The sequence below is a fragment of the Myxocyprinus asiaticus genome, chromosome 1 (genome assembly GCF_019703515.2).
Source record: "Myxocyprinus asiaticus isolate MX2 ecotype Aquarium Trade chromosome 1, UBuf_Myxa_2, whole genome shotgun sequence".
Classification (NCBI taxonomy): domain Eukaryota; kingdom Metazoa; phylum Chordata; class Actinopteri; order Cypriniformes; family Catostomidae; genus Myxocyprinus; species Myxocyprinus asiaticus.
In genome coordinates, this window is record NC_059344.1 from 3,906,994 (window position 1) to 3,934,171 (window position 27,178).

Below are 27,178 nucleotides of genomic sequence, written 5' to 3' on the forward strand. Positions count from 1 at the left end.
CAGAAAGGGTACAGTTGTGCATATATATATTTATGTGTGCATCTGTGTATATTGGACATGTACTTGAAATATTGGACATGTACTTGAAAAATGTCACATTGCAAAAATAGCATTATTTTCTTTATGCAAAATAATATATATATATGTATGTAGTATGTCCTTTCGATAGTGTGTCAGTGTGTGGGTGTTACCTTCACTTAAAGGGTCAAGTGTATGGATCATCAGCTGAAAGATACTGTTTCTCATCAAGCTGTTGTGTAAGGAGGCGGAGCTCCCTCCTCTCTGCATTCGGGGCTTAGCCTGTGATAGGAGGAGAAACAAGTCACTCAAAACAGCAGAACTCTTTTAATGAAGTAATGATTTGTCAAAAAGTAATTTAAAATATTCAGCATGAAATAAAACATTGCAGGAGTGAATGAAGCAGTAAACTGTCTCACTCGCTCTCTCTATCCTGCACACGCTCCCTCTCCCAGCTCATACGTCTGCCCTGCGGTGGATTATGGGCAATTAACTGTCAAATGTACACTCGAAATTAGAGTGCATCGTGGTTAAGAATGAGTGAACAAAAGAAGGGAATGAGTGGCTCTCTCAGAATTCAGACACTCCTACAAAATGGCGGACACCCGAAATAGTGCATTATATAGTGAATAGGGGGCAGTTTCAGACACAGACAGGGTCTCATTAAGGGTCAGGGGTTAATGATGTCATGGCAACACAACAATGCTATCAGGACAATCGGCTGCTGATTCAATGTGTATGTCCATCCATCCATCTATCGATCTACAGGATCCATCCATCCATCCATCCAACCAACCAAACAGTCAGTCAGTCAGTCATTCAGTACATCCATCCATCTGCCTTTTCCATCCATCTATCTATCTATCTATCTAGCTATCTATCTATCTATCTATCTATCTATCCAATCAATCAATCAATCAATCAGTCAATCTAATAAATCTATCTATCTACAGGATCCATCCATCCATTCATCTATCTATCTATCTATCTATCTATCTATCTATCTATCTATCTATCTATGCACAGCTGTTTGTGCCCATTTTCAATTTCTCTGATCAGTTAACAGGGTGCCAAAAAATCATAAATCAATAAATACATAATGAATAAATGTAACTCTTTAACAGATATTAATCAACTGCTCTTTCATACTGTTCCAGGCTGTACATTGATCAAAGGAAACAGCAATGCAAATTTTGGAGCATTTGCTGTTTCAGTTAAATGCATAGGGGAGAAGAAGTGTGCATCTACTACCCCACATGTTGGAAGTATTTTAAATTTGTCAAAGTGTTTTATTCTTTCTGGAGACCAAGATCAACTTTTGTAGAAGGGTCTTACATTTGTCCCTATGCCCAAAAGGGTTGACTATGCAGAACTCAGAGGGAACTTATACTAATATCATAGAAAACTAAAGTCCCTTTTATTGAAAAATATATGTGGGTACCACAAGAGACAATTTTTTTTATTAAGAAAATTATTCAAAGAGATAGACATTTTCTTTTTAGACATTTCAATAATCAGGATGCTATGGATAACTTAACGATGAAAACACAGGGCCTCAAAATGTTTAAAATCAAACCAGAATATTGTTATAAAACCAGCGGACAAAGGTTCAGCCATAGTGATTATGGATAGTAGCAATATCTTTTAGAAGCAAATTGTCAATTAAGCAATGTATCTTATATGCCTCTTTTTATATAAACATTAAATGCCTCTTTCAAATTAATTATAGGAAGAGACCCAAAAACACATAAGACAAGTATTAAATGTACTTTATGAGAAACAATATATTAATAAAAAGCAATTGAGGTATCTTATAGGCCCAGACAGTGGCGGGCCGTGCATTAAAAGTCTTGGCCTTCAGTGTGATTCATGCCATTAAGAAAACACAGTTTCACAATGAATAAGACACCCTGTGCTTTTGGGCATCATACATTATGTCACAGCAAACTAATAATGCCAATTGATATTTTAAAAACACGTCCACGCACGAAAGCCAGAACTTGAAATGACACTTAATGCTCAAGCAAGCCTAATTTTAACTGCAGCATAACTGTTTTGTGAAATGAACGTCTCCCGAACAGACATTCAAAAATCATAATTTTTCATATGAATCTACCAAGGAGGTCTAAAATACCTGGAAAAATCTATCTAATAATATTTGCGATTTAAATGTTGCTTGCAATAACTTTCGTTTCGTCAGGGTACACGGTTATGCTGCATTCCATTCAAGTTGGATATGGGATATTCCTACTTGATATATCCGACCATAAATGCATTCCATTCCCCGATATTCGGAACTGCAACGCTCCCGTTAGCTTAGCAGGGGATGGACTCTCTTTAGAGATGTCTCCTAGCAACCCAACTGATACACAATGCTGCAGCGTTAGCATTTGTGCTTCAGGTGTATGATTATCAAAAGAGATTATAATGTTTTATAAACCTGTTCCTGCAGGCGTTTGTTAAACAAGCTTTAATATCATGTAATGTGGAAACAAACTCATTTATCGATATTACTTAATAAAGTGAATGTTTATCACTTACTTTGTATATCTCCCTGAGTGTCGACATGTTTGTGTGACATCATGCCCCTGCATCTCGACGAAATCGGAGTTGAGAATTTCTGCATGAGCCTACAAGTTGTAATTCTGACTTCAAGATGCATTCCATTGCACTTTTCCTAGTAGGAAGTTGGAAAATCCGACTTTCCGAGTTGAATGGAATGCAGCACTACTTTTCAAAACTTGATCCGACTCTGAATGCTCAAGCAGCCTAATTTACACTTAGAAAACTCCTGATGTTGCTATAACAATGCAAAAAGCACTTACCAATATACTTCAGAAAATCAGTCCTCCTTTCCTGTTTATTAAATGAAGCAATCGCACGGTCATGCAGAACATCTCATGTTTTTAAATCCATACGGATCTCTTTCTCAATGGCGATAGCGGCAGTAATGACAGTGGACTCATCAGCAAGATCTCACGCTCTACGCTTTCAAATTATGTCACTTAAAGCATAATTGTGTCATTCAAGGCCAGCTAGAAGTCCTCGACCGGGAAATATCCTAAAGATCACACTCACCAAGAACAAATAAGTCAATCTGATTGGCTGATGAATCTGACTTTAGATGTGCATTCATTTGCACTGTTGAGGGATTCTGTGGAAATTCTGAAGGCCTGAGGGGGTGGAGCTCAAACTCATGCGCTGCTTTGGGCATGTGATTTGTGAAACAGTTGTCACACTTCACTTGTAAGCATCAAGTAATAAATTCTGAATGGATAAATTTGAGTTTTTCTCTGTTTGTTTGTAGATTAATTAAGAGTGGAAATCGATTAAAAATACATAGGCAAAAAGATGGTTGAAAATGAAAGGATGAAAAATATAGATTTATTTGACATGTTAGGCCAGCAGAGAAGGCTTTGCTGGCCCTGAGAATTCGCCACTGGGCCCAGATAATCCACGTGCACGTCAGTTTTATCTCTTACCAAAACTACATAAGGATACAACAACATGGACTGTTCCCTTTGAAGTTCTGTGTGGTCGACCCATAGTATCGTGTGTCTCAGAGTCATGTCGGGTGGCAGAGTATATAGATTATTTTTAAATCCTCTATCACAGATGCATCCCAGTTACATAAAGGATATATATCATTTTGTAGAGACTTAGAAATATTGTAGATACTGAAAATAAGTTTTTGTTTTCTACTTATATTGATAGCCTCTATTCAAACATTGATACAGCCTTAGGACTCAAGGCAGTAAAGAACATATTTTTGAAATATCCAGATCCAGGAAGATGTGATGAGATCACTGCTGGAAATGGGTCTAAGCAGAAATGATTTTGTAATTAATTCTAAACACTATTTACAAATACATGGCACAGCTATGGGAAAGAAATTTGCCCCAGCTTATGCGAATATTTATATGGCTGACTGGGAGCAAACTGTCATAGACAGAAATTATACGACTGTCCCAAAGGATATTAATAAGGGAACATCTTTGATTACATTGATTTGTTTATTTTCACCAATGGTTGGGAAATTGAATTCTGTTGTTAAGACCCATTTTCAGCAGCCACAGGACAGACACGAAGCTTTGAGACCCTTTAAGGTTATAGCAGAATTTAGAAGAAATTTAAATTTAAAAGATATGTTAGTGCATGCTCGTTTTATTCAACATTCTGCTTATAAACGTACGTTTCTATCTTGGCATCTTCATTTTAAATCCAGTAATTTTTTTTTCTCCCCAATTTGGAATGCCCAATTCCCAATGCGCTCTAAGTCCTCGTGGTGGCTTAGTGACTCGCCTCAATCCGGATGGCGGAGGACGAATCTCAGCTGCCTCCGCGTCTGAGACCGTCAATCCACGCATCTTATCACGTGGCTTGTTGAGCGCGTTATCACAGAGAAGTAGCGTGCGTGGAGGCTTCACGCTATTCTCTATATATTCACCGCAGCATCCATGCACAACTCACCACGCGCCCCACCGAGAGCGAGAACCACATTATGGTGACCATGAGGAGGTTACCCATGTGACTCTACCCACCCTAGCAACTGGGCCAATTTGTGGCATCTACTAATGGCATAAGGATATGTACATAGGCTCTCTTCATAACCATATGTCTGTCAATCTGCCCACTTATTTTAAGCTAAACTTGTATGTCTCTCATGATCATATTTCCTATTAGTGAGGTCAGGGGTCAAAAGGTTTGATTTTCAACAATCCACAAGGTATCATGCTTTATAACCCAACACAAATACAAATAAACAGACCAATGGCCATTTATACTGTACACAAACAACACTTACCGACAGTTTGCTGTCATCTTCCACTCCTCCAGGGCTCAACTTTATAGTCAAGAGATGAACAGAACACAGAGAAAGAGGGAGAGACAACAGTACAGTGATGTGAGACAAGACCAGACATCAGACTCCATACAGACAGTACATATAAACAACACATCAACTGACATTAAATTACTTAGGACAACTGTAGAGCACGGTTTACATGGTGTAATAAGTGAACAACACCCTGATGAACATTGTGAAATGTGCAGCCAGTGGAAGAGGAGCTGCCAGATCCGAAAAGTTGAAAATAAAAAATTGTGGAGAACTGTGAGTCAGTACAGGGTAAGTGCTTTTGGTACAAAGAAAGTTGTTCCTCATGGTTAAATTGTACTTGTTTAACAACACCAGAGTAAATTGTTTTTATGGTTTTTGTTAGTACATCACAGGTCCAAGAACATACAGGTCAAAGTAGTATGCCCAGAAATGTATTTATACTACACCTGCATACATAAAAGTGTCTTTAAATCCTCATTGAGCAGTTTCAATGGAAAACGTCATTGCAAAACGCCAAAGGCGAATGGTTATTGGCTGTTTTACACATCAGTCAGACAACCTCCTCTCGAAGTGGGCGGTTCTTAGCTAGAATTTGCTGCAAAGTGGACCAGACTTCATGCAGTCAATAGTCTGTCTTGTTGACACTGTATTACAGATCCAAGATCTGCAGACATACAGCACTATTAAGCTGAAAGTTCTTCACCTGTACTGGTCATAACAGACTGTTTTGATGTTCTAGTAGTGAAGCAGAACTATGGCAGCCTCATTTATGATGGAGGATACTCTAAAATTAGCACTGGGGGCTAAATTAGGTACAAGATAGAGGCGCTGGAAGGCCATTTTAAAAGGAGAAAATCAATCTGTACCTCACGTCTCAGCACACATATTTTACTCGCCACCGCAAGGGTGGGTTTGAGATAATGCAGGACAAACGTGCACTGTGAGTCCATAAAAACAGCATCCATTTTCATGCTTCTATTTGCACTATTTACCACATTCTAAAACTATTTGCATCCACAGCTTTCTCTTTTAGCATCTTTCTCGTATTCCAAATGAAACTTTATAAGAATAAATAAAGGAATGCATTCTGCAGCTTTATCCTCTTGCTAATTAGTGACCCAATTTTCTGCAAGCCGAACTAATGACAAAAGCAGCCTCGCTCATCAACTACAGGGGATTACAGGACGGCCCAAACCCTTTTGTGTTCTGCGTGGGGAAAAAATGCACTCCATAAACATAAGGCATTAGAAGGGAATGTGTATTGTGTGCCTCTGCAATCAACAAACATGAAATCAAAGATTGCTGATGTATCTTCATTTCAGCACAAGTTGTAAATGGCAAGTGGAATACCTGTAAATGAAAGGCCCATTAATTAAGTGATTAGTGCAGCAGTGCTCTGGGATTTCAAATAAATGGACAGCTTAGTTTCATTTCCTCTAAGCAGCTCAGAGCAACAGCTTAACACATTTGAAGACGTGATCAAGGCTGATAACATGAATGGGTTAGACAACTAACTGGAGGCATTACAGATTTAAGATTAAGCTTATTACAGTTCTTAAATGTGCCCCCACCTATGTATTTTTACTATACTGTAGTTGCTACATGTACATGACCAGTCTTTTTATTTTTTTGTTGAACATTTTAGAATAATATTATAGTCTTAAACAATGAAATAGTAATTATATAAAAGGATAATTATAAATTATGTATGGCTGATTAATTGAAACAAGTCAAGAGGGTTTATGAGATGGTATGAGAGCCAACAAAGCATAATTGGTGGTGGTTGTGATTATGAGCACAGGCTGCTGAATGAGCATTTATTGATTAAATGCAGTCATTATGATAATTAGCTTTTCACAAGCCTCATCATAGTGGCTGATTGCAATCAGACCTTCTTGAATCTGCACAGTAACTCTAACACTACAACCACTGTGTATGTACAACCACTTGCAGATTTATTCAGAGATAACAAAATTGTACTCAAAACAGGGTCGAGCAAAATTCACAACTGAATATTTTCCGCTTTTCATTTCATGAGCTAGAATTTGAATTGAATCGATCAGGATTCTGAATTGGAATTGGAATTGACATTTTGAATAAAAGGAATTGCAATTAAAGGAATGTTCCAGGTTCAATACAAGTTAAGCTCAATCGACAGCATTTGTGGCATAATGTTGATTACTGCAAAAAGTAATTTTGCTTCGTTCCTCCTTTTATTAAAAAAAAAAAAAAAAAAAAAAAAAAAGGTTTACATTGAGGCACTTTAAATGGAAGTGAATGGGGCCAATTTTTGAATGTTAAAATACTCACTGTTTCAAAGGTATAGCCATAAGACATAATCAATATTTGTGTAAACATGATTTGTGTGTGATAAAATCACTTACTAACCTTTTCTGTGTAAAGTTATAGCCAATTTTACCACTTCGTTGCCATGACAATGTACTGTCAACAAAGCCTAAACCCAAAAATGACAATTTAAACAACTTTACAGCTCAAATAATCCACAAGCTTTAACAGAAGAATAAATGAAAGTGCGTTTATAAAATTATAATCTTCACATTTCTGCCTTTAAACCCTCCAAAAACTGGCCCCATTCACTTTCATTGTAAGCACCTCACTGTAATCTTGATTTTTGCCTATTGGTGACCTCACCTAAATTTGAACTCATACTGACATCGACATTTTAATCTATTGATTAAAAATGTGTCCCAAATTGCATACTTCTACTTCCTTAAATTCAAATTTGAATCACTAGTCACTAGTAACTAATCACTGTCATATTTATTACCTCAACACCTTAACTGACTGACTAACAGCCGGCATGACAGCTGCTTGTGTATCTCCAGGTTATATCCAACTCGCGACTGCACCATACACACATGATATGATGCTTCGGTAACGAAAGTCCCTTCCTGACTGTTCTGCCATCTACATTAGCTAATTCCCTCTTTTTAAATATCATAGATAGATTGAGCCTCAGATTTCTCTATCTCTCTCTCTCGTTGCTCCTCACCTTCAGTCCTCATCGTGTCCTTGCCACTCGGAATCAAATATAGACATAAGGGATCTCCTTACATGCATACACACATGTAATTACATGAGCATGCACACCACCTGACAGCAGAAGATGATAGTGTGGTTAGTACTGGCACATTGAAATTTCGTAGTTGCCTGCTTTGTTTTTATTCACTTTGTTGAGTATTAAAGGGATATTTAACTAAAAAAATAAAAATGCTGTCATCATTTACTCCAGTACCAAACCAGAATGTTGTAATGTTTCAGTGGAATGCAAAAGTTGGCATTTTTGAAGAATCAAAAAATCATGTCATACACCAAAAAGCACCATAAAAACATCATAAAAGTAGACCATATGACTTGTTTGCTACACTCCATGTATTCTGAAGCCTTAAGTTATAACGTTGTGTGAGAAACAGGCTAAGTCACTTTTCTAATAAGCTCCAGCTTGCATATACAAATATTACCAGTCCAAAATGGCCTTTTTACCGCCACGATTGCAGCGGTGACTGTGAACTTGCTGCTGTAAACTGTTAGATGCCGCTGCTACCATACTATTTCAACAGGCTGGAGATGAACACGTCACATCTCGTTCTCATGAGTAGTTTGCTGCTACTACTAGGAAAAAGATTTGGGTCTTTGCGTGCCATTGTTTGCTTTTAACAATAGCCACAAAATAAACACTTTTACATCTGTTATGAACAGGGTTTCAATTGAATCACTTTATGTTAGTCTACCACTACCGACTGGGGTTGTCATGATTCCATCATCATATCTTTTGATACCATGTATTATCACTATTGTGTTCATTTTGTTTCTAAAAGCAGGGCAGTGAGTATTCTGTAATTATGTTAATTTTAGTTTATACAAGGACAAAAGCTTAAATTCATTGTTAAGTGATCAGAAATGTATTTTCAGCTTTTTTATATTTAAAATAATGTACGACACTGACCTTGTTGATGCACTGAAACACAATGGAGCTAAAGCTACAAGTCTGATATTGTTCTCTTGGGGAGGATGATAACTTTAAATCTCCGAGTTTGAGGAAAGGTTTTCCAAGAACATGTCAAGTGATTATGGCTGCGTACGGCATTAGCCATTAGCATTAGCAGAATGCAGAACGGTAAACATGACAAATTACACAATATCTAGTGCATACAGTATATCTTACTTCTTATCATAATCAAGAAGTTACTACAGCTTCTTTTACTGATCTCTTGTGGATTCCATTCATAGAATGAGGGATGTATTCATTGATAACGAGATTTCATTTAATGGACCATTTTTTTTATTATTATTCTGGGTGCGAACACGATGCAATTTTAAACACAAGGCAAGATTATCAGTTAATAACTTATCGTCCTCACACAATGGGCTACAGTATGTTCACGTTACTTTTATGGTGCACTTTTGGTGTTTTTAATTTTTTTATTTTGACTTGTTTTATGAAAATCGACATACATGGTAACTATGAACAGTTATAATTCTCAGAAACATTCTTCTACATGTTCTTTTTGTGATACACTGGAAAATAATTCATTTCCATCTTAGGGAGAGCTACTTTGTTGCATAAAATAAACCATTTTGCCAAAAATAATTTGTTTCTTCCATAAAACGTCTGTTGCAGTAATCTATGTTTATTTAAGAGAGATATTAATATGCATGTCTTACATTTACATCTACTATTCAGACACTCTTATCATGATGATGAGCACTGATATCAGCACAATGATCTGGAGGCGTGGTAATTAGGTCAAAAGACAACAGTGAGCACACACACACACACACACACACACACACACACACACAGGGCAGAAGCAATGGTGGATTGAGGGTCTTTGTGTGGTCTGTGGCTACAGGGTCAAGCTTTCACTGCTCTCATATGGACAGGAAGCGTTATTTTTTTAACATTCTAGGGGTGATTCTAAACCACTTAGTCCCTGAAGAAGCCATCAGTTCATGTTATTTCAATTTTCTTTTTTTTTTCTTTTTTTTCATTAAAAAAGATAAATAATAATAAATAAAGTGTCCCGTAGTGCAATTCTTGGTGATCCTACAGGGAAAGATCCAGTGGTATGGTGGTGATTGAAGGCATGAGCATATCCTGTGAATTTATCCATTGTGTCCAAATAAGTTGTTTTTAGAGTTCATTGCAGTGGTTCAAAACAGCTTGCTAGGGAAAACGTTCAGGAAATCTATGTGCCGGCTGTTAAACACCTCAATGCCATTGGTCCATGTTATACAATTGTACACAAGTGTAATGATGAGTGAAAAACTTGGTGAGTGGTACACACATTGCAGTATATTAATATTGGAAGACTATATACATGTATCTAAAAAAAAAAAAAAAAAAAAAAAACCTATATAAAATACACACAACATATACATAATATATGTGTGGCGAGCAGGGCAGGGCCAAGCGGTGTCTGGGCAGAGCGAGGCCGGGAAGATGAGTAATGAATGAGTTCCACCTGTGTGCCACACGGGTCTCACGTTCCAGTGAGGGGTGGTGGGAGTATTTGAGGAGAGGAGACAGTGGCAGACAAGAGAGAGAGACATACAAAGCTGTCTGTCTGCGTGTCAGTGTTGTTAGTGTAATGCCGAGAGCAATGTGTGTTGGAGCTGCTGAAAAGCAGCTGTGTTATAGTGTTTAATGTCCACTGAAAAGTGTTACATTAAAGTGTCTTACGTGTTTGTCAAGCTGGTCTCAGCTTCCTCCTTGCCCATCTCGTGAACTTTATTACAATATGATATACAAAAAAGTAAAAAACAATATACAGGCTCAGATGTGCAAGTTTAACAACAGGAGTTGCAATGTGCAAGTACTTAGTTCTGTGTGTTGAACAAGGCAGTGTGCTAAATGCTAATATACACAGTATAGATAAAGAGCTATGAATGTGTATTGTGTGTAATAGGGTTGTGCCGACAGACAATGATCTCGGGGATCGACGATGGTCAGAATGATCGCCAATAGCTGATGCCTTTGACGATGTCAAGACAATATTTGGCTCATTTTCCCATTAATGTATTAAATTATTATTATTATTATTATTATTATTATTATCAAATTAATATTACAATTAATTTGCCTCGCGGCACACAGACACGTGCTTGAAGAAACAAATGTTATTATATTATTAAGAACAGATGACATAAAATCCGTCTATGCGCATGTATGACACGCTGTTTGTACGGAGGCGTGCAGTCTCGTGGAACACGTGCATGTAAAAGGTTCTCACTCTTTCTTTGTTTCTGTTTTCTGAATTGTTTTTGCAAGAACAGTATCGTCTATGAGTGCTGCAAATGACCTCAGACATCTCAGCTCAGCAGGTGCTTTGAGTTCAGTTCACTTTATTTCCTCAGATTAGTTCATTGTGAATGCAACTCTGCAGCCTATACATCTGTGATTAAAACATAAAATAATACAAATCATGTTCACCTCGAACCATGATTTATATTTCAGTGATTAATATCATCAATATAATTATTACATTTATAATTGTTTTTATGTCTTCATTTGTGTAATAATTTTCCGCCTGCATGTTTAGACAGATATTTGCCTGACTGAAAATGGAAAGGTGGTTACTACTGAGTAAGGTGCCGATGTAATTGGATTTTGGGAACAAAACAAATGTATTCACACACATGATGTACTTTCCCGGAAAATGAAATACCCGACCGGTAGAGAATGCACAGATGAAGTAGGTTCTTTGCCAAAGAGATGTTGCCCTTCACAACTGTTGTAAAGCCATCTTTCAAAAAGTTGAACAACACATTTTAACTGCACTTAATGTTTTCCAGTTTCATTTGAATTTTTAGTTAAAATATATAAAAAATTAAGTTCAAATCAAATCAATATTGGCAATCTCACAGGCTGACGATAGGAAGATCTGACTATGGAGAAGATCGCCCAACCCTAGTGTGTAATGTGTAATCAGTTCTGAGGAGTGACTGCAGGCACAGTCACCATAATGTGCATGTTGTGGGTGATCTAAAAATACTAGAAGAATAATATAGTTGTGTTGTCGGGAAAGAGTCCAGTATATGGCTGTTAAAGTGTGATGCTGAGAGTTCAGTGACAGTGTTATTACACTGAATTCAGGATCTGATGCTGCGGAGCAATCTGCCTGTTAGCAGCAGAGACAGCAGCTCATGGCTTTGAAGTCTGGAGCTGATTTTCCTCTGAGCTTTCCTCACACACTGACTGGTACAGATGTCCTGGATGGAGGGAAGCTCACCTCCAATGATAAAATGTGCCGTTCTAACCACCCTCTGCAAGGCATTTCAGTTGAGGGCAGTGCTGTTTCCGTAGCAGGCGGGGCTGCAGCCAGTCAGGATCCTCTCCATTGTGCAGGTGTAGAATGATCAGTGGATGTTGAGACTCATCCCAAACCTCTTTAGCAATTGATATAGAAGATGCGCTGGTGTACCTTCTTCACTACAGCCTCTGTCTAGGTGGTCCATGTGAGGTCCTCCGTAATGTGAACCAAAAGTAACTTGAAGCTGCTGACCCATTCCACTTGTGATCCATTGATGGCTGAGAACACAGCCAGGTGAAGCAAGTGTTCAGGGTAAGTTGTGAGGAGATGTTGCTCAAGTTCACCACCTGATGTTTGCCTGACACGAAGTCCAGGATCCAGCTGCACAGAAAGTTGTTAAGGCCCAGAGCTTCCAGTCAAGCTTGGAAGGCACTATGGTGTTGAATGTTGAGCTGTAGTCTATAAAAAGCATTCACCAGTATGTGTTCATTTTATCCAGGTGGGAAAGAGCATTTGTAGTGTGAATGCAATGGCATAATCAGTGGAGCAGTTGTCATGGTAAGCAAACTGGAGTGGATCTAGTGAGACGTGCAGTACAGAGCAGATGTAGTCTCTGTTTAGTCTCCCAAAGCATTTACTGATTATAAGGGGTCAAAGTAACAGGGCGCCAGTCATTTAAGCAATTGACTTTAGGTTGCTTCGGTACAGTAACAATAGTGGACATTTCGAAAAATGTGGGGACTACAGACAGGGAAAGAGAGAGTTTGAAAATGTCAGTGAAAACACCAGCTATCTGGTCTGCACAAGCTCTGAAGACACGGTCCGGAATGCCGTCTTGACCAGTGGCCTTGCGCATGTTCACCCATTTGAAGGTTCAGGTTAACATCTACAACAGAGGCATAGTGTACTAACCTCTGCAGCATCACCACGGGAGCGCTCTCCATGAGGCAGGTGTTGTTCACCTCAAATTGAGCGTAGAAAGTTTTATGCTCATTCGGAAGAGAGGCGGTGGTGTTTACCTTGGAGTTTACTGGAAGGGAGAGAACCATGGTCTAAAGCCAGGTCCCCCTGAGTGTTGTTAAAATAACTTCACTGTTATTGTCCTGAGGTTGGCTTTGGCAACAATGAACATGGCCTCAGGGTGTGCTCTTTCCTGCATGCTTATACACCCGTATGGTTCCCTGAGTATCTGGTCTGTCGACATGAGGGGGAATGTACACAGTAGTAATAATGACCACTGTGAATTCCCTCAGTAGCCAGAATGGTCAGCACAGTAGCATGAGGTATTTTAGATCAGGGGAGAAAAAGGTCTTGATCGCACCAAGAGTTCATAAAACATATACCCCCTCCTCTGCTTTTCTCTGAGAGGTCTTTCACTCTGTCTGCTCGGTGCATGGAGAACCCCATGTGCTCAATGTCTGAAACCTCCGCAGACATCTAAGTTTCTGTGAGGCAGATAATGAAGCAGTCCCTCAACTCTCATTGAAAAGAGATTAGTTCACAGAGCTTATTGTCCAGAGACTGAACATTAGCCAGTAGAATGCTGGGGAGTGTGGGTCAGTTGGTGCGCTGTCTTAGTCTGACAAGGACGCCGATACTTATTCCACTTTTACGTCTAGGCTTTCATGGATGCGGAGCAATGTTGAGTCTGAGCACACAACATGGCTGCCATACTCGTGCCATCTTGAAACCGCTGAATCACACTTTTTATATAGAATATTTAAATAGAAATATTGGTTTGAAGAATTTTGGTCTGTTTCTTGTTCAAGACATAGATTAAACCATTAGGACAAAAGGCTTTATGACCTTTTTACATTTACATGTATTTATTTAGCAAACACTTTTATCCAAAGTGACCAGTGTTGGGGAGTAGCTACAAGTAGCGACGCTATTAACTTAACTACATTTTTCAGTAGCTTGACAGCAGCTCAGCTGTTTAAAACAGTGTAGCTTTTCCAAAGCTAACTACTTTTTTCCAGCAAGTAGCAGCGTAGTGCAACCGAATGCAACATCATGTTTTGGTCAGATTATAACTAATAGCCTTCTTTATCCACAAGATGTCCCATGATGCTTTGCGGGTGATGTGGGCAGAACGTCCGGTTAAGCGTAAACAATCGTTATGTTATGTACTAAAGCAGCATTAAAAATGACAGAAACATGAGAACAACTGATCACAGAATTATGGCTAGGCGATATTGTTCTTCTCCGCCTATCTGTTAATTATTATGGGTTTGAGAAGGGTGGCCAAATATCGCAAATAGAAGCATTTTAATTATTTTGTTGAGTCTGTATCCATCGATGGAAGAACCTGAGCAGACTGACCTGAAAAGCTATGTAGCCTATTAGTGCCTTCACAACTGAAAAGTTGGACATGTTTTGAGAACTGTAGATAATTAAGTTTATTTTAAAGCATATATTGAGTCTAGTCAGAACCTGAAGAGTTTGTTGTAACAAGATTATGTACTTACTGCAGATACAGGGGAGGTCCAGAGGTCTAGATTGCAGGACTCAGTGATAGAATGATACTGTCATGCTGACATTTTTCGGATAAAATACAATTATTTTGTGCGAGATGACTGTGTTGTAAGCTCAATCTAGCCTTATAATTGTTAGTTTACATACATTATCTCCATATCTCAATACTATAACCTAGATGAAATATTTTAGTGTTGACTGAACAACTGATCCTGTTGATAGATTGAATTTATTGTTCTTGTGTCGAAAATAACGACGTCTAAGCAGCCACACAATAAAATGTACCATACAAAAAGAACTACAAATAAACATTTATTTGGACATACATTATAAATATTGTACACAAAAGTTCAATGTTCTCTGTAAAGCAACTATATAAAAGTGAATTGCAGGCAGGAAAAGTACATAGGCTACACCTGGGCACAGCAGCAGGACTGAAAAGTGTGACGTATAAACATGGCATCTGCTCTTTTCTGTTTTTATTTTATGTTGTTGTATTTTATTTTATGGCCATTTTTAACTGTATTGATGTTACTATTCTTTGAATGTATTTGTGATGAGGAGGAGGACGGAACCGGGCCGTGAGGACACACGGCCGACCCTAGATCGGGCTAATCAGTCGGGAGGGGGATAAAGACGAGCCAGAGGTGCCAGTTTGAGAGAGAGAGAGATGCACGCGGCCACGTTGCATTTGTGTCTGCGTTTATATTGAGTTTTATCATTAAACTTTACGTTGACTGTTTAGCCAGTTCCCGCCTCCTCCTTGCCCATCCCTTACCCCGTTACATTGGTGCTGAATCCGGGGAGGGAGGAGGGATGCGCTGTTGCAGAGTCCTTGCCGCTGCCATCCGCCAGGGGAGCAGCCGCGGCCGTCTGCCTAGAGCCGGAGGAACCGCTGCTGTCCACCAAAGATGACGTCATGGAGGAGTGTGATGAAGAGGAGGGAGGGGCCAGTCTGTGAGGACACATGTCATCGTAGCAATATCGTATTGCATATCGCATTTTTCCTCAAGATCGTGCAGCCCTAGTCCTTACAATTGACTGAAATATGTAATTATGTCCTGGTTTAAGCTATAAGGCTCTTTAACTGAAGTATACTACATTTTATTCTCAATTGTCTGAATGACATTGCAGAGAAGGTGATGATTTGTTGATCATTCTAGAACAACTTTCAGCAATTCAGCATGCAATGTATATGCTAGTCATAACAACTTCACACATATATGCTACTGCCGCTCCCTATGTCCTCAGTGCAAGCAGTTAAACAATGTCTAAATTAAGGAATTCCAAATTTGGGGGAAATCAACCAAGAAATTAATTATAGTTGTCTCTGTGCAATAAACTGGGTTAGAACAAAGTATTTTAGCATCACAGAAATCACACACTTCAGCTTTAACCTAAACGAAACCCTTAGGAGGGTAAAGAAATCATAGACCAATGATTTCTTATTGTATATAGTTGTTTTTAAGAGTATCACTGGTGAGTTTGATGTTGAACCCTCATGATGTTTACATTGAAAGTGACAACACAATTGTTCATTTCTGTCTCTTCTATATGACAATAAGCCTGTTCCCACTGGCGGTACTTGTACCTGCTTGTTTTGATTATTGGGGGGGTGGGGGGTTACCTCCCCCCATTCCCCCTGGAATCTACTCCCCTGATTGAAATCAGGATTCTGTTGATTACAATTAGCTGGTACTAAAACAGGCATTTGAATATTTTAGCTAAGTGAAGTCTAAATGAAACCTGTTTGCCCACCCACATGGACCCCGGTGTCACACGTCCTCTGTCATAAATGAGTTGAGGAAGATCAAAGTCATCAGCTGTAAGTGGTTAATAAGGAGATTAGAGGGATTAAAAAACAACCACTAAATCCCCAGCAAAAACATCATACCATTCCCCGGCAGAACATCACATTTCAAAGCAGTTTTTTTTAGGAGGTTAGCAATAAAGCTCAACTTGGGCAAGGAACGCCAAGGTCATGGGTTCGATTCCCAGAGGCCCATTAAACGCAGAACGTTCCCTTAATGTGAGTGAATGGTTCCCGTTTTGTTCATTTTCGGGGTACTAATTCCTTACATTCTAGGAACATTCTCTTTAGGTTCTATTTTTATAACCATAAACTTATGTTCCCAGAATGGAGGTTTTGTGGGACAAGCTAAAAAGAACGCATACAGCACGTTTATGGAAGAGTAGGTACAGGTGCATCTCAATAAATTAGAATGTCGTGGAAAAGTTCATTTATTTCAGTAATTCAACTCAAATTGTGAAACTCGTGTATTAAATAAATTCAATGCACACAGACTGAAGTAGTTTAAGTCTTTGGTTCTTTTAATTGTGATGATTTTGGCTCACATTTAACAAAAACCCACCAATTCACTATCTCAAAAAATTAGAATACATCATAAGACCAATAAAAAAAACATTTTTAGTGAATTGTTGGCCTTCTGGAAAGTATGTTCATTTACTGTATATGTACTCAATACTTGGTAGGGGCTCCTTTTGCTTTAATTACTGCCTCAATTCGGCATGGCATGGAGGTGATCAGTTTGTGGCACTGCTGAGGTGGTATGGAAGCCCAGGTTTCTTTGACAGTGGCCTTCAGCTCATCTGCATTTTTTGGTCTCTTGTTTCTCATTTTCCTCTTGACAATACCCCATAGATTCTCTATGGGGTTCAGGTCTGGTGAGTTTGCTGGCCAGTCAAGCACACCAACACCATGGTCATTTAACCAACTGTTGGTGCTTTTGGCAGTGTGGGCAGGTGCCAAATCCTGCTGGAAAATGAAATCAGCATCTTTAAAAAGCTGGTCAGCAGAAGGAAGCATGAAGTGCTCCAAAATTTCTTGGTAAACGGGTGCAGTGACTTTGGTTTTCAAAAAACACAATGGACCAACACCAGCAGATGACATTGCACCCCAAATCATCACAGACTGTGGAAACTTAACACTGGACTTCAAGCAACTTGGGCTATGAGCTTCTCCACCCTTCCTCCAGACTCTAGGACCTTGGTTTCCAAATGAAATACAAAACTTGCTCTCATCTGAAAAGAGGACTTTGGACCACTGGGCAACAGTCCAGTTCTTCTTCTCCTTAGCCCAGGTAAGACGCCTCTGACGTTGTCTGTGGTTCAGGATTGGCTTAACAAGAGGAATACGACAACTGTAGCCAAATTCCTTGACATGTCTGTGTGTGGTGGCTCTTGATGCCTTGACCCCAGCCTCAGTCCATTCCTTGTGAAGTTCACCCAAATTCTTGAATCGATTTTGCTTGACAATCATAAGGCTGCGGTTCTCTTGGTTGGTTGAGCATCTTTTTCTTCCACACTTTTTCCTTCCACTCAACTTTCTGTTAACATGCTTGGATACAGCACTCTGTGAACAGCCAGCTTCTTTGGCAATGAATGTTTGTGGCTTACCCTCCTTGTGAAGGGTGTCAGTGATTGTCTTCTGGACAACTGTCAGATCAGCAGTCTTCCCCATGATTGTGTAGCCTAGTGAACCAAACTGAGAGACCATTTTGAAGGCTCAGGAAACCTTTGTAGGTATTTTGAGTTGATTAGCTGATTGGCACGTCACCATATTCTAATTTTTTGAGATAGTGAATTGGTGGGTTTTTGTTAAATGTGATCCAAAATCATCACAATTAAAAGAACCAAAGACTTAAACTACTTCAGTCTGTGTGCATTGAATTTATTTAATACACGAGTTTCACAATTTGAGTTGAATTACTGAAATAAATGAACTTTTCCACGACATTCTAATTTATTGAGATGCACCTGTATGTGACTTTAAAACAAGGCTTAGAGACTGCAAATGCAGATCTCTGTTTAAGGGTTCCAGCTGAAATGAGAGTGTGTGATTGTGAAGCAGATTAATCTAGGAGTGTGTTTCTGAGTATATGTGAGGATTACTGATGAATACACCACTGCTTGAGCTTCAGGAAGTGGAACATCATTATCTCTTATTCATTCATCTCAGCAGCTACATCAAAATGTGCAAACACGAATTCCAGTTTACAGGATATGCATTCAGACAAGACATGCACACAAGTTCTGTTCTGAAATCTAGACAGCTACCTATGCAGCATTTTAACGCATCATAGGCATGTTCTCAAATTGAAGACTGTTCCATACAGTAGGGAGACATGTCAAGATCCATCATTTTGGACAAACTGTAAGGCAGCATCACATGTACGTTTCACAGAGAAGGCAATTTCACACAGTGACAAAATTCATCCAAGATGGTGAACAAAGTTGAGAGTATAAATATATGGATGTTTTCTTTAATACTGAAAAGTATCACGAATCATAGTTAAATCTATTTAAAACTAGACTGTTTATCCAATATATGTTTCTGCTGTGTATTTTTATGTTCAGTAGAGCATAACATAGTCTAAAGCATATTTATCGTTTCTCTGCAGGTACTGGTAAAAACATGGGGAATGATCGGGAACCATACTAGTATTCTTCAATCCAATCCCTGTCTATATTTTATTTATGTACTTGAGATAAATCCTGATTTATTTAAAGCTTTACCGCACAGCTTTCAGAGCTTGCATACCCCCCAAACAAATTTCTATCTCTTGTCACTGTGTAAGACTAAATCCTTGGGGATAATCGGCGTGTCAGTAACACATTTCACTGAGAAAGATCCTTCACCTGAACCAGAATAGGAGAAGAGGAGACTCTAAATAACCTGCATATGATCGCATTTCACCTCTAAACAAACTCACGTAACACACTGTCATTCATTCTAGCTCTCTTGCTCACTCTCTCTACCTTAAAAAGATCCCATTGAGTTATTCAGATGATACATTCTGCCAAAAAGCATAGCTTTCTCTCACTACAAAAAAGAATTAGAAGATGTGACATACCCAACAGCCATATTTATGAACCATTGAGTAACTACTCATAAGAGTAACTACTGTAGATAAAAAAGACATACACTGACTGCATGTCCCCATTGTATATGTACTGATAAACTGGGTTAAATATTAATCTCAGTTTTTTGTTTTTTTAAGATGGACATCATATGAGTTTTTGTATTTTTTCACAATATTACAAAAATGAACATAAGGATGAATTTAAAATCCTTTCACGGCTTTCGTTTAATTGTGACCTCAATATAACTGTGCATCCTGTTAGTCTTTTGTAATATCCCTAACAAAGGCCAGTTTCTTCATGGCATTTTTAACGCTAACTTTTAAGTTTTAAAGGCATAATGGAGCTCAGAGTTTAACTCCAACTAATTTCAACTTAGTTTTTAAAAGAACTACATTACCCATAATCCTAAAGCGAAGGATCCACCAATCGGAGAACAACGGTAAACAAAGCGCACCAAAAGAGCTCTACAGCGACCGCCCACTCATTTAATGCACTTTGAAGCAATCGAGCCTGTCTCGTTAAACCCTCAAACTATGTATATATTTGTAAATTTCTGCATGGTTTGCAATAAGCTTAAAGAATATTGTTTCTATACTTTTAATCAACAACTTTAAATCAATGTTTGTTTGTTTTTTCAATTTTCCATTGTTTTATTTTAATTTCGTCATTTGCAATGCTTCATGGGTTTGTAGTTCATTCCTTTATGAAAGATGTTAAGTACATTGTCACGTACATTATTCTTTTTGTCTGATTTTCAACTAATCAAAGTTTATAATGCTGCAATTGAGAGTTGCTTGGTTTGGTTCATGTCTCTCTTTAATTAAGTTTTTTATGCCTATAGGAAAAATGAATGGGAAGAATACTAACGGAAACAAGGAAAAACGTGGACGTGCACTCTTGCGCTCTATTGATAAATCATTGAGAGTCCTTGAACTATTAATGATACTAACAAGATTTTAAAAAGCCTGACAGTTGCCATGTAATTCTTACTATGCAGTACATTTTCATGCCCCCATCATGTCTTATTTTATTGGATAAATATAGGGCTGTTGATTTAATGCTTAAATTTAGCATAATTAATTATAAAAAAATAAATGCAAAATTGCCAAAAAATTAACACAATTAATCATGCGCCATGACCCATACGTCATTTTGTAATAAAATTATGTATTTTTCTACCATCGGAGCAATTCGAGCTGAAGTAAATGTAACTTTGTGTTTTTTATGAACCGCGTCAGCAGCAGCATTATTAAAGTTTTTATAATTTCATTCGTTTTTATTTTTATTTAGTTTTGTTTTGTTTTTCAATTTTAGTTTCATTTTAATGAGTTTTAATGGTGTGTAAATTGATTTTATTTCATTTTTATTCATTGAAAATGTATTTTTTTTAGTTTTTATTTACTCTTTTAGTTTTCATATGTTATAACACCACAAAATATCTGTTACAATTTACAATAAGGTTGCATTTGTTAACATTAGTTAATACATTAGTTATTAGAAACTAACAATGAACAACACTTATAGCTCTTGGTTAATGTTAATTCCAAAATATAACAGTACATTTTTAACATTAAAAATTATGTTAACATATGGTACATGTAAACATATATGCATTATGAACTAAAATAAAATAGAAAGAACAATTGTAGATTTAATAATTATCATTAACCAAGATTAATAAATGCTATAAAAAAAAATGGTAACACTTTACAAAAAGGTTCCATTTGTTAACATCACAGGTGGGTAGAGTTGCCAAAAACTGTACTCAGGTAAAAGTACAATTACTTGAAAAAAATATTTACTCAAGTGGAAGAAAAAGTAATGATGTCAATAATTACTTGAGTAAGAGTAAAAAAGTATCATTTTAAAAGAATACTCAAGTAGTGAGTAACTAGTTACTTTCATTTGTAACATAATGGCCGTTTACTTCCCAATATTCCATTACATAATATACATTTAACTTTTATTTATTAATATTATTATTAATAATTATTATTATTTAATTATTATTATTATTGGAAATTATTTCATCATTCACCCTCATGCTGTTCCAAACCTGACTGACTTTCTTCAATGCAACACAATTAAGAGGATGTCAGTGAATGGTGACTAAGACTGTCTGTCTCTAACATTCTGCCTAACATTCTGAAGGTGGTAAACGATGACAGAGCATTAATTTATAGCTGAACTATCACTTTAAGGACGATTGTTAGGTTTGGACAAACCTATCAATTAGAAGAGAAGTTTGGAAACCAGTTTCTAGCAATTATTACAGTGAAAAACCCCCAATATATAATGCTGAATAAAACAAAGCAAGATCATGCTTTATAAATGGCTACCATCGCTATTTCACAGCGTTTTAAAGTCCTGTATGGACTCTTAGTTCAGTGTAGTTACAGTACTCTCAGTGTAGAAATAATTCAGATCATTCGTTCAGTACAGTAAGGGTAAACTGCACCTTATCTCTGTATTTGGAAGCATGTTAGGCTTATTTAAATTTAGAGCTTGTTCTCTGTTGTCCATGAGAAAAATACGGCATAAAGGCAAAGTTGCTGTGCAGTGTGCATGCGCAGAGATTAACTTCAGTAGTCACGCACGCATGTAATTTACACTTAACTCGGATGTGTACATGGATTTATACAGTAGGCGCTGATATATTTCAGCTCTGATATAAAAATGTATACTTATAAACTGAGGTCATAAGAGCCCATAGTTACAGAATCACCCTGAAAATGACAATCACCACAACACAGAAAAACCCACGTTATCGCAATCGCCAAAACTCACTGCAACAAGTTTTCTTAAACTGGAGCTGCAATTCTAATCTTGAAATATCCGCTTGTCTTGGTGTAAAATGAAGACATTGCATTATGAAAGAATGTGTTTGTTTTGAGCAATTCCTGCTGCTGCAGTCATGAACTGGACTTGAGTGACTGAGCTCAACTGTAAAGCCACACACGGAACGTCTTTTTAAAGACGCATCTTTTAAAGATGCCTTTCCGATTGTGTGTTATTCCTGGTTGCGGTCGTTACCTCTCAACTTCTGACGGTCACGATCGCTGTCTTTCGTGTCTGGGCGTGACCCACGTGGAGACAGCATTTGTGGATGGATCATGTACTCACTGCAAGAACATGACCATGGCACCCCAGAGGCTCCCCGCCTCGGTCCTTCTACCTACGGGTATGAGGCCAGCGCAGCTAGCACTGGGGGCGATTTGGGGACCCCAATGGGACCAACTCTGCCGGGTATCCCCCCACGGACCTCCCATTCCCCAGCACGCTCGTCTGCCCCGATCGGGCTTCCGGATGAGTCAGTCGGCTCGTCTCACAGCGAGTTCGACCTCTTGTTCGGAGCCTGCGAAGCTGATGAGCTCTCGAGCGCAGCACCGGAGAGCAGGCTCATCCAGTCAGATGCAGAAGCGTCAGCTGGGCTCCCCCCCTCGGGTGCGGTTGCCCAGTTACAGGCTGATGCGGAAATGACAGACATGCTTTCCCGGGCAGCTGAGAGCATCGGGCTAGAGTGGAACCCTCCGCTCTCCCCTGAACCCTCGCAGCTCAATGATTGGTTCCTGGGCTCGTGGCACCGCTCAAAGCAGCCACGCCCCGCTCCAATCCCTTTCTTCCCGGAAGTGCATGAGGAGCTGACAAGATCGTGGGATCGTGGACCAAAGCCTACAGTGCTCTCGGGATATGCTGTGTGCACACAGGGACCTGGTGCTGTCACACCTCAGCCGACTAGGGCTTCTGGTCAACTGGGAAAAGAGCAAGCTCCTCTCGGTTCAGAGCATCTCTTTTCTTGGTTTGGAGTTGGACTCAGTCTCATTGACGGCGCGCCTCAGCCGCGGGCCAGTCCAGGAGCCGGCGCCCCAGCCGGTCTTGCAGGCGTCTGTTGTAACCCTGACATGCCTGGAGACCTGCTCTAGGGGAACCCCTGCCCGTAGAAATGCAAGGTCGGACCAAGGGCTGAAGAGGCGGTGAAATATCGGCGTGATGGTCACGCGATGTGTCCCGCGGCGCCATGCCCATCTCGGGACTCGAGTCTGAAGCCAGTGCTGAAGCGGTCTCATATGCATCAACCCGAGCGGTGTGGCCGCCGCTGAGGATGCCATATGCCCCAGGAGCCTCTGAAAAGTTTCAGTGGAACCGCTGTCCTCCATCTGAATGCCTTCGGACAGTTCAGCACAGACTGCGCACTCTCGTTTGTGAGGCGCGCTGTCTTCGAGACTGAGCCCAACTCCAAACTGAGAAAAGAGATGCTCTGAACAGGGGAGAGCTTGCTCTTTTCCCAGTTGACCTGAAGCCCCAGTCAGCTGAGGTGCCGGAGCACGAGGTCCCTGTGTACGCACAGCAACTCTCGAGAGTGAGCTAGGATTAGCCAGTCGTCAAGATAGTTGAGGATGCGGATGCCCACTTCCCATCGCGGGGCAAGGGCTGCCTCTGCGACCTTCGTGAAGATGCGAGGGGACAAGGACAGGCCAAAGGGGAGGACCTTGTACTGGTATGCCTGGCCTTCGAAGGCAAACCGCAGGAAGGGTCTGTGTCGAGGTAAGACCAAGACGTGGCAGTATGCATCCTTCTGGTCTACCGCCGCGAACCAATCTTGATGCCAGGCACCGTTATTGTGTGTTTTTGCATCAGCATCTTGGACGGGAGTCTGTGCAAAGCCCGGTTCAGTACTCACAGGTCCAGGATTGGTCACAACCCGCCGGCTGTGCTGTAGAACCCTTTATTCAACTCGGCTGGAGGGACAGGCTCTATCGCACCCTTGCACAGAAGGGTAGCGATCTCCGCACGCAAGGTAGCACCGTTCTCGCCCTTCACCGAGGTGAAGTGGACGCCACTGAACCTGGGCAGGCGCCTGACACTCGCGGCCACCCGGGAAAGCATGTCGGTCATTTCCGCGTCGCCGTGAGACTGGGCGACCGTTCCTGAAGGAGGAGGCCCAGCCGAAGCCTCTGCTTCAGACTGGATGAGGCCGCTCTCCGATGCTGTGCTCGATAACTCATCGTCTTCCAGAGCTCCAAAAAAGTTGAACTCGCGCTGAGACAAGCCGGCGTTCTCGTGTGAGAGTCCGATCGGGGCTAGCGAACGTGCTGGGGAATTTGATGACCGTGGGGGAATCCCATTGATGTCCCCAAATCGCCCCCCAGTGCTAACCGACGTGGCCTCAAACCAGTAGGTAGAAGGACCGGTGCGGGGAGCCCCTGGGGTGTCTTGCTTTCTTATGAAAGCAAGCCGCGACCGCAACGTTGCCATGGTCATGTTCTCACAATGAGGGCATGACTCATCCACGAACTATGTCTCCGTGTGGGCAGTGCCCAGACACGTAAGACAGCGATCGTGGCCGTCAGAAGCGGAGAGATAATGACCACAACCAGGAATAACTCACAAAAGGAAAGCCATCTTTAAAAAGATGTTCCGTGTGTGCCGCTCTTTTTGTGAATGAAAATATACTCTTTTAGAATATACTCTCTTATTTTCGCTCTGCCGAAGCGCCCAGGGGCGTTCTCTGCACTCCACAGGTGCAGAGGGGGAGAAGCCGCCGTAAATCCAGCAGTTTTGAGGTGCGTCTTTGGAGGGAATTGAATTCAGCGCACTGAATACAACCGCTCAGCTCTGAAGAGAAAATCTGAATGAGTGGTTGCATACCAGCTCCTTTTATACCCGTATGTCCGGGGGAGTGGCATGCAAATTCCACTCGCCAATTCTCATTGGCCTTTTTTCAAAAGAGCAGAGGTGTTTGGGTCGCTGGTTCTTTTTTCTCATTTTCAGTCATTTTCTCCATGATTCTACAGTAATTAGTTTCAGTTTAGTTTCCTTTTTTTTTTTTTTCTTCCCACTCTTATTTTTATTTTAGGTAACAAAAATATTTTTTCACTGCTAGATTTCATTTTAGGTAATTGTTTTTGTTAATGATAATAACCTTGGTCAGCAGTGGACTCCTGCCCATTGGATGTAAAGCTTCATTACGCACCTGAATCACATCAGCAGATCCAGGCAGAGGTTCTTAATACTGTGAGAAGCCTCTAGTATTTTGAATTATTTTATTTTTCTTTCTTTTAACAGGACACAATTTGTTCAGCTTAACCCACCAGGGCTTCACTGACACTTGACATCGTTTAATCCCTTGTGAACAGAATGACGCAATGAACAATGGATCCACAATCACCCACTGCTGCAATACAGTCATCTCTGAGCTCAATGCTGCAAGATTCAATTAATCCACATCGCTTACAAAAATGGCAGCCTAGGAATTCTTTTCAGAATCCTGAATTAAGAAATGAATGAGGGATGAAAACTACTCCAGATCGGCTCTATTCCATGCTGGTACACCCTGAAACTTTCATCTGGACAAAGTCTAAATTGGATGTGCATGATTATAAATCTTCATTTGCGGTTGATTGGTGATTAATAGCAAAACAAATAATTGTGATTATGATGATTAATTGTATATTTTAGAAATAAATTACAAATTGTCATATTTCTTAAGGTGTATGTGTGCTTCATACACCTTAAGAAATCATTTATTCATATTTAACTTGGAATTATATAATAAAATAGGGATATATGATTTCATTTAAGGCTTTAAAAACTTGTGGTGTTAAAATGACATTAAAAACAATATTTTAAATATCAAAATATTTCCAAATACTTAAAACATTTCTCTCTATTTGGTCAACTTTAGTTTTCATCCATTTTACATTTACACTGTTGTTTTCGTAACCCAGCCAACTTGAATAATATATTATATTATATTTAGGGCTTTCAATTATATTAATTACATGATATGCCAATTCATTCATCAGATTAATCGCAATTAATCGTATCTATAAATATTTGTTGAGAAAGCTCCTGTAATAACAATGATTGAATATTTAATGATTTATATAATATATATTATAAAAATTTAATTTTATAAAATGAAAATGTATTTAATTTGTTGTGGCAGAGGGGTCAAGAATTGTTAAAGGGATAGTTCAAAGCTCCAAAATCCACATAATGGGAGAATATAGGTAATCCATATGACTCCAGTGGTTAAATCCATGTAGTCAGACATGATATGATAGGTGTGGATGAGAAAAAGATCAATATTTAAGTGATTTTTTTTATCATAAATTCTCTTTTGTAGGATTGTTTAGATCAGTGTTACTATCAGAAATTATTTATTTAGTTATTAATTAATATTTAAATTAATTAATTGAATCTAACTCATTAAAACCTCATATGGGGCTCCAGTAAATGTAGTGCGCTACGTTTGGTTATTAGCAATAATTAATAATTATCAAAGATAATTATTAATTTTTAAAATCAATAGAACATTGATGAGAATCAATGTTAGCTTTTTTTTAATCCTTTAAATCAACAATTATCAAAGATAATCGTTAATGGTTAACATTAATGAAATATTAATTAAAATTAACACTAGCTTATTAATCCTATAACACATAAGGTGTGTGTGTGTGTGTGTGTGTGTGTGTGTGTGTGTGTGTGTGTGTAAGGAGGGATGCGCACAATGGCCACAGTTGAAAATGTGACCATACAATCTCCATCTCGCTGGACGAGTTGAGATTACTCTGTGTTCCACCGAACACTCTAACGGATCCGAAGGAGACCGCCGAGCAATCCGCATCTTCATCCGTTTGCCTGCAGAAGTGAAGAGAGAAAAGATTTCTCTTCCATCTTCAAGTCG

The 27,178-nt window shown here is 39.3% G+C and overlaps 1 protein-coding gene across 3 annotated transcripts in view; it reads right to left on the reverse strand.

Annotated features, from left to right (window-relative positions):
- Window positions 1-27,178, reverse strand: part of LOC127441617 (sodium/potassium/calcium exchanger 2-like) — a 91,358-nt gene that overhangs the window by 51,127 nt on the left and 13,053 nt on the right. For 2 of the 3 annotated variants that reach the window (XM_051699239.1, XM_051699219.1), the window contains exons 3-4: window positions 4,823-4,861; window positions 192-300 (exon numbers count right to left, since the gene is read on the reverse strand). In XM_051699239.1, coding sequence (XP_051555199.1) covers window positions 192-300; window positions 4,823-4,861 — 148 coding nt within the window. The remainder of the gene's footprint in view (window positions 1-191; window positions 301-4,822; window positions 4,862-27,178) is intronic. The other variant, XM_051699229.1, reaches the window with a different exon arrangement.